The 18,013-nt window shown below is 36.4% G+C and overlaps 1 protein-coding gene across 9 annotated transcripts in view; it reads right to left on the reverse strand.

Moving 5' to 3' along the window:
- INPP4B (inositol polyphosphate-4-phosphatase type II B) overlaps window positions 1-18,013 on the reverse strand; it is a 781,666-nt gene that overhangs the window by 103,950 nt on the left and 659,703 nt on the right. For all 9 annotated transcript variants that reach the window (XM_079154820.1, XM_079154821.1, XM_079154817.1 and 6 more), the window contains 2 exons: window positions 13,313-13,516; window positions 1,329-1,488 (listed from right to left, as the gene is read on the reverse strand). In XM_079154820.1, the coding sequence (XP_079010946.1) occupies window positions 1,329-1,488; window positions 13,313-13,516 (364 nt within the window). The remainder of the gene's footprint in view (window positions 1-1,328; window positions 1,489-13,312; window positions 13,517-18,013) is intronic.

An 18,013-nucleotide genomic window follows, 5' to 3' on the forward strand; every position in this document is an offset into this window, starting at 1 on the left:
TGTGAATGTGTAATAGAGGAAGAGGGACCATCTTTAAAAAGGCGATTTTGGAAAGCTGTGGTTTACAAATGTGATTAAGAAAAGGGTCTGCTGTTAATCAAGTGATGAGAGATGGATGTTTTACATAATTAAACTCCTGATGAAAATGTCAGTAATGGAAATTGGGAAGACAAATTGGAAAAACACAAATTTAATCGTATAGACATCTATACCTTCTTATGACTCATTTTCTTTAAGTATATAAAGAACAAATTTCGGGAAAATACTGTTTACTCTCTCCAAAACAAGATACTGAGTAAAAAAAGCTAGGTCAACTCTAATAGTAGTTCTACTCTCATAAAGAAATGAAATATTTTGTATCGACTTTAAGAAAATTAACAAAAATAATCATGAAAAGCCATTTATGGGGATTCAACTACGGTTAATATTTTATTAGATTTGCTAGCAATCTGCTAATATGACATGCATTTGATCGTATCTCCCTCTCTTTCTCTCACATGTGCATGCATGTGTGTGTGTATGTGTATGTGTGAAAATCTATTGTCATGACATATTTTTGGAATAATGCATAAACAGCCTTCATATTCAAACCTTATATGTTCACAAAAAAGCATGCCTTAGAGCTGGGCAAGGTGGTATACACCTGTAATCCCAGAGACTTTGGAGGCTGAGGCAGGAGGATCACAAGTTCAAGGTCAGCCTCAGCAACTTGATGAGGCCCTAAGCAACCTAGAGAGATCCTGCCTTAAAACAAAAAAGAAAATAAATAAATAAATAAATAAATAAATAAAAGGGGCTGGGAATGTAGCTTAGTGGCAAAGTGCCCTTGGATTCAATCCCCAGTACAAAAAAAAAAAAAAAAAAAAATTCCCAGAATAAGACAAAAAGCATTCTATCATACTGCATTCTGTTCAAGAACTCTGAGAGATAACTGTGTCCTGGTCTCAAATTTGTACGAATTAAAAGCAATCATTATTTTTCTTTCTAATAAAACTTTGGAAGAATGTGTGAAAGTAGATCAAACTCTGACAGACCCTTTAGGAGAAAGTGTGTCTTTGTAGCAAAAGAAAAAGAAAGTAGACCTTGCAAACAATTCAGAAAACAAAACTAAGATGCATTTTGATTAGACCTTGCAAACAATTCAGAAAACAAAACTAAGATGCATTTTGATAAAGTCTTCCATCCTCCAAGCCAAAGCAATGGAAAGGTCTGCTATCAGCACTTTCATCAAAGGCACTGTTGAGTTCCCTTCGTCTACCTCATTTTATCTTAACTTTTTCATTTGGTTTACTCAGTAAATGATTGGGAAAAAAAAAATGATTCCTTACCACTTGGGTGAGAGGTGATGGAGTCCTCTAGTGAAGAGTCCTTCTCTCCATCTTTGCTGCCTCCGCTGCAGCCTTCGCTACCGCCATCTCTTTCAATCAGTTTATCTACCATAGCAATAATGCAGTTCAGGCTCTTCCCCACGTTGGCCCACACCCTATCCTGAAAAGAGCATGAGTATCACTACATGCTTTGATTGCAAGAACAAGAAAAAGCAAAACAGGTGCATCCAGTTCAGAGAAGCAGTGGTGCAGGTTGACTGACTAGCTGGGATTCTCCCATTTATTTGATCAGATTGTGGATATAAAGAAATCTGTTTCCTCTGGATAAAGCCCAAATAAAGGTTTTCCTCAATCACGTTTGGTTAGTCCATTATCTTTGCTCTGTCATCAAGAGATGATGAACTGCTATGAAATATTAATCGGTAATTGAGTACAAGTTATGAAACTTGAAACCAGAGGTATCTACTACCTTTATCAACACTTAGTAAGAAAGCAAAGATACAACAAAATTTTTAAAGAATAGTTATACCACTTGCATTACAAATCCTCTTTTAAAAAACTGTGGTACCTTATAGATCACATGAAAATTGCTATTTTAACTGTTTTTATGTCTGTAGTTCAATAGCATTAAGTATGATCACATTTTTGTGTGACCATGATCTCTCATTCACTTCCATAAGTTTACATTTGCCTAAGCTGATTCCCCATTCTGCCCTCCCCAGCCTTGGCAACCATCAAAGTTTCTTGTAACTATGAATTTGACTACTCTAGGTACTACAAAATCCTACAAGTATGGTCTTCAGACCACCTCTAATGGAATGGTCTAGAGGATTAACAAGCAGATCCCTGTGGTCTACCAAGTCAGTCAGAAGCACTGGGGACAAAATTAAAATTTTGACAAGATTACCAGATACTTCTGACCACATCAAGTCTCAGAACCACTAAGTCATTTGGTGTGATTTACTTCCTGGGAAGTGACTCACATCACCAAGAGGTCTCTAGGTCACTAACCTTCCCAGTTCAGATTAGTACCCATATTTGTTTAAGGTAATGCATCAAAGTGAATGCTTTGATTCATAAAAATTGCACTAACTTTTTTATTTATCATTTTTGGTACCAGAGATTGAACTCAGGGATGCTTAACCACAGAGACACATCCCCAGCCCTTCTTCTTCTTCTTATTATTTTTTTTAATTTTGAGACAGGGTCTCACCAAGTTGCTTAGGGCCTCACTAAATTACTGAGGCTGGCTTTGAACTTGGGGTCCTCCTGCCTCAGCCTCCCAAGCTGCTGGGATTACAGGTGTGTGTCACCATGCCTGGTTGCATTAAGTTTTTAAATAAAAGTTTTGAATATAATTATCTAGATGGAAGTCTATCACTCCTGGCTTCCTTGCTCACCCTTCTTCCCACCTGATTTAGATGAAGGCACTGACTCTCCTGTTTTTCTCTCCAGACCAAAGATCCAAATGGATTTATGGTGCTTTTCTTGCATCAGGCCACAGAGTAATCTTTCAATGAGTGCATTCTCTGTCATAGAGCTATTTCAGGCACCAGGAGTACCATCAAATATGAAGACAATACTCAAATATAGTACTTCCTTGGTGGCTTGTATATTTTACCCCCAAATGTGTATGTATCACCCAAGTTAATTTTGTTAGTTTGTAAATAAGTAAACTAATTTGGGGGAGGATAAATCTAGGCAGAGAGAACACAGCTGAATTTACATTATTTGATGGTTGTCCTTTGCAATGACTAAGTTAGTTGAATAATTCAACTATATTAAAACTAACGTAGGTCTGGGTAGTCATACAGTTGAGCTGAGGAAGTAGTTGGGTTTTGTAGAAAAGCAGCAGAAAGTTAGAAAAGGTAATTCTGTGGTCCTCCTGTGAGATGCTACTAGAACACAGGGGCAATCACTTCATCTCTGGGGAACCAGAGTTGTTTCCTCTACAGTTTGGTAAGAAAATTTCCTGCTCCACCTACCTCATCATGCTTGCAGTGAGAGCCAAGTACTATACTATGATTTCTATGAAAGTGGGAAAATTATCACATTTTCACAAAATTTTATCCAGCCTTATGGGCTTTCCTAAATGAGTCAAGCTTCTTTCCCTCATCCTATAATCCTGAATGGCAAGTATGCTATGAATCACAAATAATTATAAAAATCTTTCCCTTGAAAGGAGATCGTTCCTCCAAAAATTGAAAGGCACTTTCCTTCAAGGAAATTAAGACCTGAACACATCTGTAGAGTACATCATCCTCTTCCTGCTGTCTGACAAGATGAGGGGGTGACATCTCTGAGCCAAGAGCCAGGAGGGCTAAGGAAGCTCACCTGTGCAGGAGAGGCTGGGAGGGAAGGCAGGCAGCCTGAAGGGCTAGATAGCACTAACACTGGGCTCTCAATGTTCCAACCCCAACGACAAACTTGACCTTTATTCAGAACATGCCTGCATTACTACCACCATCTGCATCTTTAAGGTGGTTCCATTGAAAAATCCAGCAATGTTCTAGCTAATTCTGGGAATAAACACTGAGGGGAGAAAAGGGGAGCAGATTCTTCTCAGTTTTCCAGGTTAGCTTTGTACATGAGATAAATTCTCAACCCTCTTTCTGTTGCCTGTGTTGAAAGGAATTTTATATTTTGAACAAAGATCAAAAGTAAGGTTTCATGCTGTCTTCCTGATAGAGAGCAATATCAAGGATAGATCACCTGCTCTTAATGATGTTTCTGAAGAGCCTGAACATAAAGGAATTAAAAGATAATGTGACATTCACGCCTATACACTGACACTCATCCTATTCTTTATCTTTGGAGAGGAGATGGTGAGAGAACTCAGCTTTGGTACACTGCCTCCTTCTCTTTTATGGCCTCTACAGAGTAGATTAAAGTTATTGATTTGTGCCTCTGTCTCTAAAGCTAGATTGTGAACTATTTGAAAATTCTTTTCACACTATAGACAAAGGGCCTGGTTCTCCATGACTTTTGTTGGAAGAAAAGAAGGAAAAAAGGCAGAGAAGGAGGGAGGGAGCAAGTGAAAGAGGAGTGGGGAGACTTCAATTCAGAGATGAAAGGCTGGTATCTATATTCATCTGACATAAGCATATTGGCTAATTGAAACTTCAAAAACTGCCAAACAAGCTTAATATTATTGACTTAGTCCTTAGAGATGAAGAGACTTCGTTTCAAGATGTAGAATAACTATTCTCAACATCAGAATGTTAGGAATGTCCTAGAAATACATTCTTTTGGACTCTAAAGACTTGATTCTCCCACGGGAAAAGTCAGAAGGAGGGCTCCAGGAAGGATCAGACAGAAGGGAGTGTCATTTTGCAGGAGTAAGATGAGGTTTCAGTCATCTGAGACTTGAAAATGAGTCCACTAGGAGATCAGAGACTAAACACTGACTCTACAATATGAACATGCTAGTCAGATGTACCCTTAAGTGTGACACCAATAGTGTCACGGAAACAGGGATGGAGCAGTGACATGGCTGCAGGGCCCACTAGCATGGGCCAAGAAATATAAATGGCCAACATTTACAGAAGATCACGGCCTCAGGTTCAGTCAACTGACTGGGACAGAAAATAGATTAAAAGTTCCAGGAGGAAAGAGGATAACTCAGTTACTAAGAGCTGTAAGTGTAAGGTGGTCAATTACTTTGACACTAGAATATCAAGGAGAGGCAGGCAAGATTCTTAAAGGGGAATCTTGAATATTTGAGTTTCTCTGTGAAAACATGCACAGAGGACAACAACCAGCAATCACACCTCCTTGTTCTAATGAGTCACAACGCCACTCCAAGAGGCAGATTCTTCTCGATTGACTTGTTGGGTCTACACAGTGAGGCTGCCACCATGATGAAGAAAGGTCGATGAGTGAGAAGACAATGGAAGCACAGGAGCCTGGCCGTAGAACAAGGGGCAACTAGCCCCCCACCATCTCTTCAGCCTGAGGAAGTAGGAACAGCCTCCACATCCTGTTTAGCTCTCATGTCCCATGAGAGGGTCAAAAATGACCACTACCTACCATACACACACTCAAAGATTGGTGGCCCTTTCACCACCTGCTGGGTCTCTGGCTGTGCTAAGGGAGTAATGGAAGGTCGGTAGGTCCCAGTCTTACCTTCATTGTTGGAGCCTTAATTTTAATCAATGTCCTTAACCTTAATAGAGCTTTCACTTCACCTCTTTAGGTGAAGTGGCTGTAAACCTTTTCTGGTCACTGAGGGTACAAAGTGAGTGGGAACTAGTAGCAGTATTTATTCTATTAAGTAGGTGTGATCTGGGCCCTTATTTATTTCCTGGTTAGGATCTGAGTGAATATTAAGGTCAAGTCCAATGACACAGTTACAAGAGTTTGATGGATGCACTGTGAGTAGCCAGGGGGACCCTACAGTTGGCAAAGTTGGTTAGGGTAGGGGCCATGGTGCTTACTCAGCATGCCACATGTTGATGAACTTGGTGGCATCAAGAGAAATCCTGAATGCTTTGGATCAGCAGTTAACTTCAAAAAGAAACTTCAGTAATGCTTAGCTGATCAACTTTTCTATGGACAACTTTTGATCAGCAAGAATGTGAAGAAGCAACCAGAGCTGATATGGAGATCCAAAATAGCCCTGTCAGATATGTATTTCCATGAATAATTTCCCACTTGTCATTATCAATTTCAGAGGTCTTTGATTAGAAATAGTGAATTAACAAAGCTGATCCCATCTTTATAAAGGAGCTCCAGTTTATCCTTGAGCTGAATGAGAATAATTTGTTCCACACTGGTTAAGTTCCTTAACATTGAAAACCTTTATTCCTTCAATAGCTTGATAGCTCTTCTCTCTGAATCCTAACTTTATCCAGACTTAGGTAAAAGAAGTTGCATGTAAAATATTTTATGATTCAGTTAGTACATGGATGTTCCAAGCAACATAGCACTCAAACACATACAAACACAAATACATTCACTTAATAAAGTCAGACTTCTGATATTTATCAGAATTAAATTAGATTTTCCAACTTTTGCTTCCTAGTCATCTTTTTGCTTTGATTTCACTTAGTTACTCATGTAAAAAGCCTTGACCTTCACTTCCCAATAACCACACTCAGTTTAAATCTCCTCCTCCTACTTTGACATTCAGTCCTTGGTCACATAAATGGACTTGGATAGTTAGCCACTGTTTGTCCAGTGGTGACCTCCTTGTGAGCTCCTGGTTTGGGTCCTGCTCACCTACATTATTAGCTTCACACCGTCAAGTCTATGAATAAGTGCCACGTTCATCTCCGTTGATGGCCATATATATTTCATCACTCCTGGTCAAAAGTAGTCTTAATACTGCAGCTGTTACCACATTCTTCTCTCAGCCAAGAGTTACCTCATAGGGTGAAATTAGATAATTCCTATCTCCCTTCATTCAGATCAGTCCCCTCACCATCCTAAAGATATACTCTTAAATTAGATGACCCCATATTTGCCAGGTATCTGCTGTATGCCTGCTCAGTGTCTTCATCAAAAGACTGAAGGAAACTTTGGAGAAGTCTATCATGACAGATGCTAATTTTTAGACCTAGAATAACTTCTCCCTTATTTTCTATCAATCTAAATTCTTTCCCTTTCAAGTCCCACCCATCTTCATGAATTGTTCATATTATTCTCTCTCTGCATAACATGCTACTCATTTCTAATAAAGAATGAAGAAAAGGATTATTCATTCGTCCTTTTATTTTCAGGTCCTACCACCAGCAGGTAAATGAAAGAAAAATGAATAAACAAATGAATGAAAGAGAGAACGAAAAGAAGGGATGAATCCTCCATTCCTTCCAACTGTCAAATAACGTCTCTGAATATTTTTGACATTTTTAATGGTGATCACATCACCATATGCAGTTCTGAAGAAATTTCAGTATCTCTGCTTGCTTTGTGACTGCTAGTCATCTCACTTAAATTTCATATTGCTGTTAAGCTCAGGTTCCATTGAAGTGGCTATGTTGTAGCATACACTTTATACTTAGCATCTGTTGACTGACTTAATAATATCCTTATTTGGGAGTAAAAAGACATTATGATACAACCATAAGAAGTTCTTATTACAGGCATCTTCAAATTAAAGTTGGAACCAAGCTCCTTCTCTGAATGGCTGAGCAGATCCTAATAAATGACACATCACACTATAGGTTTCATCTTAGTGAAAATTTGTTGAATAACAAGTGGGAAAACTCTACTCATCAACTGAAGCTTTTAATTTTAAGTTGATAATAATATGTTATCAGCCCATCATTATATGCTTGCACAACTGGTAGACTCAGGTGATGTTATTAGTTAGTATGTTGCATCCAACCACTTTTCAAAAATTGACTTTTTAACTGAATGTATCCTACTATATTCAGTCAATAGTCTTTCTATACATACCTCAGCATTTCCTTTACTTAGTCACCAAATTTGGACATTGGAAGATGTCTATTTAGAAAGTAATATTTCATTATTTACAATAGAATGTATTAAATGTGAGGGTGCTTGATTTGAATGCAATTGTACATTTCTTAAGTATTCATATGCAAGTTTGTACAGTTATCAAAATATCAGACATTGAACCAGGTATTGTAAGAGACAGGAGAGTGTCCAAAGGGGGAGGATGGTATTCAACTTAAAGTCACATGAAATTCACCATTGCCTTATTGGAATAAAATATCTCTATTAAAACACAGGTGGACTTGGAGAATGAGCTGCTGGTTTTGCAAATCTGTCCTTTCACCTGTTCCTACATTAACTGAAAAATACATTGAACGAGACAGTATGAAACACTGTGTTAAGTGCTATAAAACAGTGAACTGAAGGTGAAAGTATTAACTGCATGTGGGAAATCTAGAAACAGGCAGGATTTCATGAATATGCATGCACATAAAGATCTCATTTGGGGTTTCTTTTCTTTAATAGAACATTTGTGCATTTTAATGGACAGTCATGAACTTTGCTTAATCACCTTTTCTGGAATCTAATACTGGATAAGTATTCCAAGCACATTTCTTCAGGGTGAAATGGACTGGAGAAGTCCAGGAATGTTTCTCATTCATCAAGAAAATAGATGATAGACCACATTCAGTTGTCGTATAGGGAACTTCTGGCCTAATTCTCCCTGTCTCTGCCTGTCCTTTCTGAAGGGGAAAGTGATTACAGAAAAGCCTCATGCATGTCCAGGTTATATATGGACTTCATTAACAAGATGTTTGATATAAATATTACTATGAGTTTATGCTATTTTTCTAAATTAGATACAGTTGTTGAAAAAATTATTAAAGGTGGATATGGATTATCCATTCCCTTATGTGACATGAACACATTTACTATAATAAAAATGAGAAAATGTTCTCTTTGCTCAAGAATGGAGACTAAGTCAGGTGTGGTGGCACATGCCTGTAATCCCGCTACTTGGGAGGCTGAGGCAGGAGGATCATGAGTTCAAAGCCAACTCAGCAACTTAGCGAAGCCCTGAGCAACTTAGTGAGAACCTGTGTCTAAATAAAATATTAAAAAGGGCTGGGGATAAGGCTCAGTGGTTAAGCACCCCTGGATTCAATTCCTAGTACCAAAAACAAAGAATGGAGACTGAAACTCACAGTCTGATTCATGTTTGTAACATAAACGAGGGAACTAATTGGGTAATTGAGACGTTGAACCGTGGCCTGATGCTCAGTTCAACACAGTTCAATTAAAAAATGGGTTTGAGATATGACTGAATAATAAGAATAGCTTTCACAGTTGTGCACTTGGCTGAAATGGATCAGAATATAAAGGATCAGAAGCTTATTTTTTAAACAACTTATTTGAATAGGAAGATTTAGCCCCAAGTCCATCAATGTAATGTTGAAATTAAATCACTAGGTTGCAGAGAATAGCATAATTTCTAGAAGCCACAAAAACTGGGTCAACCTAATAGTTTGGTTGGATGACATGCCTTCATACTTTGGACAAACTAATCTCGGAATCCCAGCTGCTGGAAGCATCTGGTGTAGAGATGAAGAGAAAGAAATGCAATATTTCATCTTTACCGGCTGAAAGATGAACAACACGATGCTCGCCTATTTCCTGGTACAGATTGTCAGAGAATCCCAAATAGTCCTTTGGGTTTAATTGTTTACTAACTTTTTAAGGAAAATAAACCTTTAAAGCACCCAATCATTTAATAAGCAAAATTCAGCAAATAACAGGCCTTTGTGTAAGTGCTCATTTTAGTTTGGATCTCTACAATATTGACTACATAATTATTATCCAGATTCATATGTCATCAATTTTGTCAATAAAACAAATTGAGAACAGAGCAGCCTCACAACAATTTAGAGTTAACAATGTTCTTCCTGACTGCAAAAGAAAGGTTGTTAGATGTATAAGGAGGATAGGATTCAAGAGTTATTTATTAACATGGGCTCAATTTCCAAATATTTATTGTAAGAATAAAGGCAGTTATTCAAGTTAGGAAATTTTTATAGTCAGGAACAGAAATTATGTAAAATGAAGAATTATAAAAATGGAATTACTGTATAAACCTAAACCAACATAAGCAGAGAATATTTTCATACATCACAGAAACCCAATTACATTAATTTAAAACACTGAATTACTTCTAGAAGTTGACTAGATTTGTAATCAGTGCTGAAACTTTTCTAACAACTAATTAAGAAAAGGAATACACAAAGCTATATCTCCAATTCATTTCATGGCACATGTCTCCAAAGGCATTTTCAATTAGCTACAGTTTCTTTAGATTTACTCATTGTGTCAAAGTTGAATAAAACTTTGAAAATAATGTTAACATGACTGTGACTCTGGCAAAATTTTTCTATCTTTTTAAAAGGGATTTCCATCCCTTGGCAAAGGCATTTTTTAAAAATAGAAAGTGGTTGCTATGGAAATCAATAAGAATGTTATGTAACAATCAAACAGTATTGTTTGTAAATAAAGCGAATTATACTAAGAGGAGAGAGTTATGATTAACTTTTTTGGAGCAGGAAAGATTTTCCTTATAATTGTGGTTAATTCAGACAAGTCATTTATATGCTTTCTAGAAAAACTGGGTTCTGAAAGGGATGCAGAAATGATATGAAGGAAGGTGCAGAGAGAAAAGGGGACCTTCATTATTGCTCTATTTGTTTTGCCTTTGAAGAAAACCAAGAGAAACCAGTCAATCAGTCATAAACTGGAAGAAAATCAGGAAAACTGATTTTCCTAGACCCAGGACTACCCAAGTATTCCCAAGAGAAGGGTGAAGGGGAAGCAATCAAAAGCAGAACAATTCTTCAGCCTTGGCTTGCCTTTCCCAAGCACTGGGATTCTTCTAAGTTTTCTAAATATTGCTGATAAACTCATCCCCCCATTTTTTGGTGCCTACTTTAAACTTTCCCCACTCTCTCCATCTCCTTCTCTTAGCACATGAGTCCCCTTTGTGGATAGAACAAAGCTGCTCACCCACCCTCACCAAAGTCCTCCTTCACATGGTCCCTGCAGCCTCAGCAGAAGAGAGTACTCCACTTAGGACACTAAGAACTGATTCTCTTCCTTCTCTTATAAGGATCCTGCTCCATCAATCATTACTTCTCTGTCTCCCAGAAGCCTTAAGCAATTTTAAAGAAAATTAAGTAATAATCACACTCACGCAGACACGCCAACCACCTTCCACATGGCAGCTCTTGCAATCCCCTGGCTAAAAGTACACCTTCTCCTCTTTTTTATTTGTGAGTTAATATGACTTTTTATTGATGCATTATAATTGTACACAGTAGTAGATTTTGCTATTACATATTTACATATTTTCTTGAATTGTTAACTTATGCTCACAATTTAATGTCCAGAATTACTTCTGGAAATCCTGTTATGACTGCCACACTCTTGCTGTACAGCTGCATGGCAAGAACCACTGATCTTTCTAGAGCACTGTTGGGCTGTGGAGACATAGAGGCCCTGGGTGTTCACCTGTGGCCCCAGCATGCAGCAGTGAGTGACATAGAACAGTAATATTGTCTGCAGGAAATGGTTCTCTGTAAACCTCATCAACCAATGACATGCATCTTACGCTCTTGCTTTTTGATCTTTCATTAGACAGTTTTGAATTTAAAATTCTCAGTTGAAGTCCTATGAGCAAAGACTATCTTCTTGAATCTCTCCTTCATCAACTTTTGTTCCAATGTTTTGTACCACCTGTTAACATATATTTTAATCTATCACTGGACTCTGAGTTCCAAGAAGTAAGAAACTAGTATTACTTACCTTCCCTTTTGAAATACCTAGGAGACTGACATTCTCAGAAATTATGCAAAGAATAGAAAACAAGGGAAGAAGAAGAGGAATGATTTAGAACAGAAGGAAGAAGTTGACGTGTGGGAGAGAGATTGTATATCACGAGGAGGGTAACACAATAAAAATGAAACTACCCAGTTTCAAAATCCTCACTTGATTTAATATAAAATGGTAATTTTTATCTCAAAAGGTTAACACTGTTTAACTAAATGAAATATAACTTGTTTTACTTGTTTTAAAATTACTGTTTAAAATTCGCAATCCACATTTTATGATCTGTACCCAGTCTCCCCACTTCCCTCAAAGGATAAATTTGATTCTCCTAATAGGATTATATAATTTACATTTCTTAAAAAAAGAAAATGTATAATAATAATGCTGAAATAATGCAATGCATTTTCCTGGAACTATCCAGGTAACACAGCATCATTGCCCAGGTAAACCATTTATCTCACAACCATCCTGAGAGCTAAGCAGAACAGGTGCTATTTTCATTTTACAGTTGAGAAAATTGAACTTCAGAGAGGTTAAGAGGTATGCACGCCTTGAAGCTGTGAATAAATTGAAGAAAGTGCAGATAAAAGGGAGAAATATTAGATTTGCTCTTTTGAAAATGCTGCAGCAGGAGAAACGCAATCTTAATCAGCAGCAACAACACTTATTCAGCATTTATTTACCTCTTGGAGCCAAGTTCTGTGTTTCCAGTGACAGAAATTTTTCCAAAGAAAGAGCAGGCATCACCTCATGGACCCTCAGGTAGCAAGTTTTTTGGGAAGATCATGGCCTCTCAAATAATTATTCCTCAAACACTTAAATTCTAGGCTGGAAAGAAAACTAATTGCTAACTAATACTTTAACACCTAATTACAGCTAGCACATTTTTAAAAAATTGTTAAACATATGATTTAGGGTCTCTGTGTGTGTGGGTGTGTGTATGTGTGTGTGTGTGCGTGTATACAACTATGCATGCACTATGGAAGGCTTTTGGAAAATCAATATGCTTTGACTCAATGATAACATAATAATACTACTTCTCTCCTGCCACGTGTTCTTTCATGTTCCTCCTGTCCTATTCTCTACTGGAGTTCTTCTCACTCAGTTGCTTCTTTTACTCATTTACCTTTATTAGATATCTTTTTTTCCAAATGCTTATAGGGGGCATATAAATTTTCAAGTACCTGCAGCAACATCTTCCATTCAATTATAGAATCGCCAGCGAGAAGGATCTAAAAGATCTTTATGTCAACTATCACTTAAATGTGAATCTATTTTTTAAAAGGATGCCCAGAAGTAAAACACTGGGTTGTAATAATGAAGTTCTTGTTACATCCAAGTCATGGTAATATGGATGATTTTTGACTCTTCTTCTGAAAAACATTTTCAATAGTTTCTTATAGCTTTGCAATAAAGAAGGAAATGTGGCATAGAGTCTTGTAATTATGGGTATCTTTGCTTTCATGACATAGTCTTGGTTAGACATATAATTTATTTGCTAACAAATGTACTTCTATATCAAATAAATTTGATCAGTAACACAACTTCCAAATATAACTTGCCCCCCTAAGACAAAGTGTGACTTCTTGTTCCACAATCCATACTATGACTGTTCTTTAATATTTTTTGATGAAAAGCAAACCTTCCTTATCATGCTTTCTTTATTTCTCAGGTCTGAACAGTGAAGGGACAAGTGATGTGCAAAGACTTACCCACTCTTCCTCGTCGTAATCTGAATGATGTGGTATGGAGTCCTGCCTTCTCATCCGTGGGGGTTGGTCCTGGGGAGAGCTCTCCTCTGCCTTGCTCCTAGGAGAGGGTGGTTTAGTAAGGATGCCTCCTGGCCTTGCAGTGTAGAGTGCTAAAAGCGCACTCCTGACCAGCTGATCCTTGAAGGCATGTACAAAAAGCTCTGTCTGGAAAGAAATTGACAAGGATTAGAAACACCATGGTAGGCAGCACAGTACAGGCTATGGAAAGGTCAATTGCAGATTTGTTGGTACTTAAGTGGTGTGTATGGTGGAAAAAGTACAGGCACCAAGGAGAGAAAATGATTCACACCAATCAATGGAAAATGGTTCGGTTTTGGGATGTTGCCAAGGCCTTGAGTCCTCCTGTTTTAAAGTTAATGCTGAGGTTTAAAATGCACTATAAACACCAGCTGTCTCCTCAGCCTCCTCTCTTTTGGCTCCAAACCCTGTCTTTGGAGATCAGTTTCACTGGGGATAATCATTTGAACAACATCTACAACATTTTAAGTCATTCCAAGCACATCTTAAGACATAATGTGATCAGACTATGTATTGATATTTTAAATAGGGTTAAAGGCTAAAGAGAGAAAGATGTATCTTTAAAAAATTGAATAATGTTTTAATCATCATGAACAGATCTCAGCAGTAGAGGTGACATAACACTCTTCCCTATGAAAACATTTGCTTTTTACTGCTTTCTATCACCCCCCTCCCTGAACTGTCTCCTCCACCAAATGGTTTCAGTAATGCTCAATGTTAACGAGGTTACTGTGAAACTTGGCATGGTAGATTTTACAAGCTAGTGGTAAATAGCTAGTAAGTACTGCAGTAATGACACCTTCCCAACTATAAAGAACTTTACAGCTGTACTTTGCAATTTCCTGATGAAATGTTTTAACGGCTTCACCCTGTAACAGACTGGAGGGTGCAGTAATTGATTTTCTGTATTATAGTACACTTAACATGCATGTGGCCTACCAATCTGTTGAAGGAGTACACTCATAAGTCAAGAGTTGATCCATATTGTTAATAGAGTCATAGTTTGCAACCTGCAAGGAAGGGGTCTTATAATGTACAGTGTTATTTTGAATAATAATTGATATTCTCACCACTTAATGCAGCATCCTTAGATATAAAGCCGACTTCAATATTGCCTTAACTCAAGGTAATTATTTCTTGGTGCACTCTCAATATGCAGTCAATAGTGCAATGTAGAACTCATGGTTGCTAAATGATCTCTAAATCTTCCTGTTGTGAATGTCAGCAATTAAAATCCATTAAATCTTGTGCAAAACAAGTGCCTCCTAAGATTTTGTCTTATCTTCATAGTTCCGTCTTTGCAATAGATCATAAAATTGTAAGGTGGAAGGGACCTTGAAGTTGACCTCTTTGTTAATCAGTTAAGAAAGTAAGTGTGGTAATCTGTTTTACTACAAGTTGCTTATGTTGGCACAAATGGAATAGATTCCAAGTTGTGTAAAAATTCAGTAGATTTTCCTATTCCATTCCACTTATCACCTGATCTAACAATTCCTGTCCTTCTTCCCTAACTCCAAATCCCTACATGTTTTCAACATCTACCATTTCTCAAATGTACCCACAATGCCCACATAATCATTGCTAAATTTCACTATTTAAAATACTGGTAATATATTAGTTATATTGAATCTACTTTGAGAAGAAAACAAGAAATATGGAAAGATAGATCTATGATAATATTCGACTGAAAAATAGTTTGGAATAAAGAAAATAAAATAAAAGTTCAGTTTATATTTGAAAGGAACAATAAATGTCCATTGATGTTTTCAAATAGGTGTTCAAATGGGAATAGAAGATATAAAAAAGATTCTGATGGAAAAATATCACTAGATAGTACTCAAACCAGTCAGTGTATTTACAGGAAAATGGGGAGACATGTTATTTGCATAATTTTTCACATAGCCTAGATATATCCATCAATGTGAATGTAATATTAAAAATGCGAGTTTACTCCCATTCAGCTTTAACCAAACTATTTCTGTGTTGATAATTTCAATAAATTCTTTTGCTTTATTTTTAGAACAAAACAGCTTGCCTTCTTTGAATTCCTGCTACTATCGCTCCAGTCCCCAGATATTCATATAATTACTATGTAGCAGAATATTTATTCATACCCAATGAAATTTTCTATAGTACATGTAATCATTTCCTTCCCATAGCATGCACAAGCAGAGATTCCACTTAATTTATCTAAATCTCATTTGAGTTGATTTACCACCAAATGGAAGGAAGATAATTCAGAAGATTCGTGCAATTTTACAACCCAGAATTTTCTTTGGATAGTTGAATATAATGCATCACAATCTTTAAAATAATAATAGCTGGTTTTTACTTTGTTTCTATACTGACTAATATATCAGGCTGCTTGGGAATTCTCTGGATCACCAGGATACTGTGTATAGATTATATTTTATTAACAAATCCATTGCAATATCTCTGTGACCTTGAAAAAATCTTAATTTTCTGAACTAGCACTATTTATTAAATGTAGACCAATGAAGAATTCAGTATGTTTTATAGTCAACATAAATCAGTTTGAGGAGATTAATATAGTCATTAAAACTCAACACAGCTGTATCCCTACAACTGGATGAAATTGGAAAGTAAAGTCAAGAGAAAGTTGTGGCCATGTCTCTGAGTAGATGCCGGAGGGTTCTGAATCCTTTTTCCTCTTCTGATCTATATACAGACATGTTATCCACTGCACATTGGCCTGTACCAACATTATTCCTTTTCTGACTCAGCCTGTACTACATTAAATGCAAGAAGAAAAGCTGTATAAATATTATAATAAAAATTTATTTAATGTACCAGCTCAACAATATAATAAAAATAATAAACTCAGAACCAAGGAAAATCTAATTCACTTGTCTGAAATTTTTAAAAATAATGCTATCTTCAAAATGAAATGTTTTTTATTATACTGACATTTTTCAAAACCATATTCCCATATAACTATTCTTTGAAGCAAAACACAAAAATATCTGTAAGTTTAAAACCACTTAGAATTACTTCTCCTGGGGATGAGTGGAGATAACTTCCTACTTTTCTGAATATGAATGACAGCAGAATTGTTAGGCTATGTTCATTTAAGAACACTTTTTTAGTAGATATCTCAACAAATTCAACTAAATTGTTCTATTTACAATTTCATTCTCATTGAAAAAAATATCAAGATGATGTCCAATTCCACCTGTAATACAGAAGCAGTCAATGGCATAAACAAGTGATTATGATTTTAGTAATCATGTATGCAGCAGGAAAGAATCCTGTTTACTTTGTATGTGATATGCTTTCACTATTTCATATAACTATATTCTTATATGCTGTCTTTGGAATGAATATTTAACAGCCAGTAGTTTACCTGACATTGGGCAGCTATGTATCATGCACTTGACCTAAGACAAAGCAGGTAACCATTTCCTAGTTTGTATCAAATTACAGTGTCTGTGAAACTCTTAATGGAGCTCACTATAAACTATACTCTTCTGTTTGTGCTACTTTTTTTTTTTTTGACTGAACTTCTTTAGTTTCATGTTTTGACTCATCATCCCGTTCACCCAAAATGCTGTAAAGCGAACCCCAAGAGCCTAAATCACTCTTTCGAAACCTATTTTCCCTACCGGTGATATAATCCATTCCCTCAAAGCTTCCACTAGAATCTTTCTGCCAAAGTCTCTAAAATCCATTTCTACCCACCTCCTGAACCATCTCTATCATCTGTTTCCACTTAAAGTCCTTTGAGTTTAGGAGTCCCAGTCTGATCTCAAGTGGTTTTTGTTTGCTTGTTTTGTTTTTTAAATCTATTCTTAGATTTTCCTTCTGAGTGTTATCATTACTATCCACCAACTGGGAATCTAAACCTCTGGAATATCCTCAGTGATACCAATAGTCTAAATTTGTCTCTGATTTCCTCTAGTTTACTCTTTTCAAGAATTTCAAAGACTGACTCTTTTTTTACAATTCCAAAGTTAGTTCCATTTAAGATCCTTCTACATACCAATGGATACTTTCCACATCCTTCTTAGTGGCTGATTTACTTTTATAAGCTAACTTTGTTTTTCTCAGAATGTTACCCAGAGGCCACAAATAATGAGTCTCAGCCCTAAATTACTAAATCAGAATTTGTACATTTAGCAAGTTCCCTAAGGACCATTACAGACATTTTGTGATGCCCAATAAGACCTAATGATTCAAATTCTTTGTCCTAACTCAATCTATTATTATTAAGTTGTGTAAACACTTCTTATATTCTGGTAGAAGGTATGATATATATTTTATAGATACATTCTCCAAGTTCATGGCTTGTCTTTTAATTTTAACAGTGTCTTCTGAAATATAAAAAAATTAAATTTATGAAAGTATTATGTATCATTTTTCTTTTTTGACTCATAGTTTTGTATGCAAGAAATATTTGTCTAACTCAAGATGATACATATTTTCTCCTATATAAAATTTCCAGAAGTTTCTTTTTAAAATTTCTTTTAGATTATATATAAAGGCCTATGATCTACTTTAAGTTAATTTTTATATATGCATCTGTATGCCCAGTCATTCCTGCATAGTACGGTAAAAAGATATCTTTTGCTGAATAAAATTAATTTGTGCTTTGGTCTAAAGTTA

The sequence above is a fragment of the Sciurus vulgaris genome (genome assembly GCF_902686455.1).
Source record: "Sciurus vulgaris genome assembly, chromosome: 9".
Classification (NCBI taxonomy): domain Eukaryota; kingdom Metazoa; phylum Chordata; class Mammalia; order Rodentia; family Sciuridae; genus Sciurus; species Sciurus vulgaris.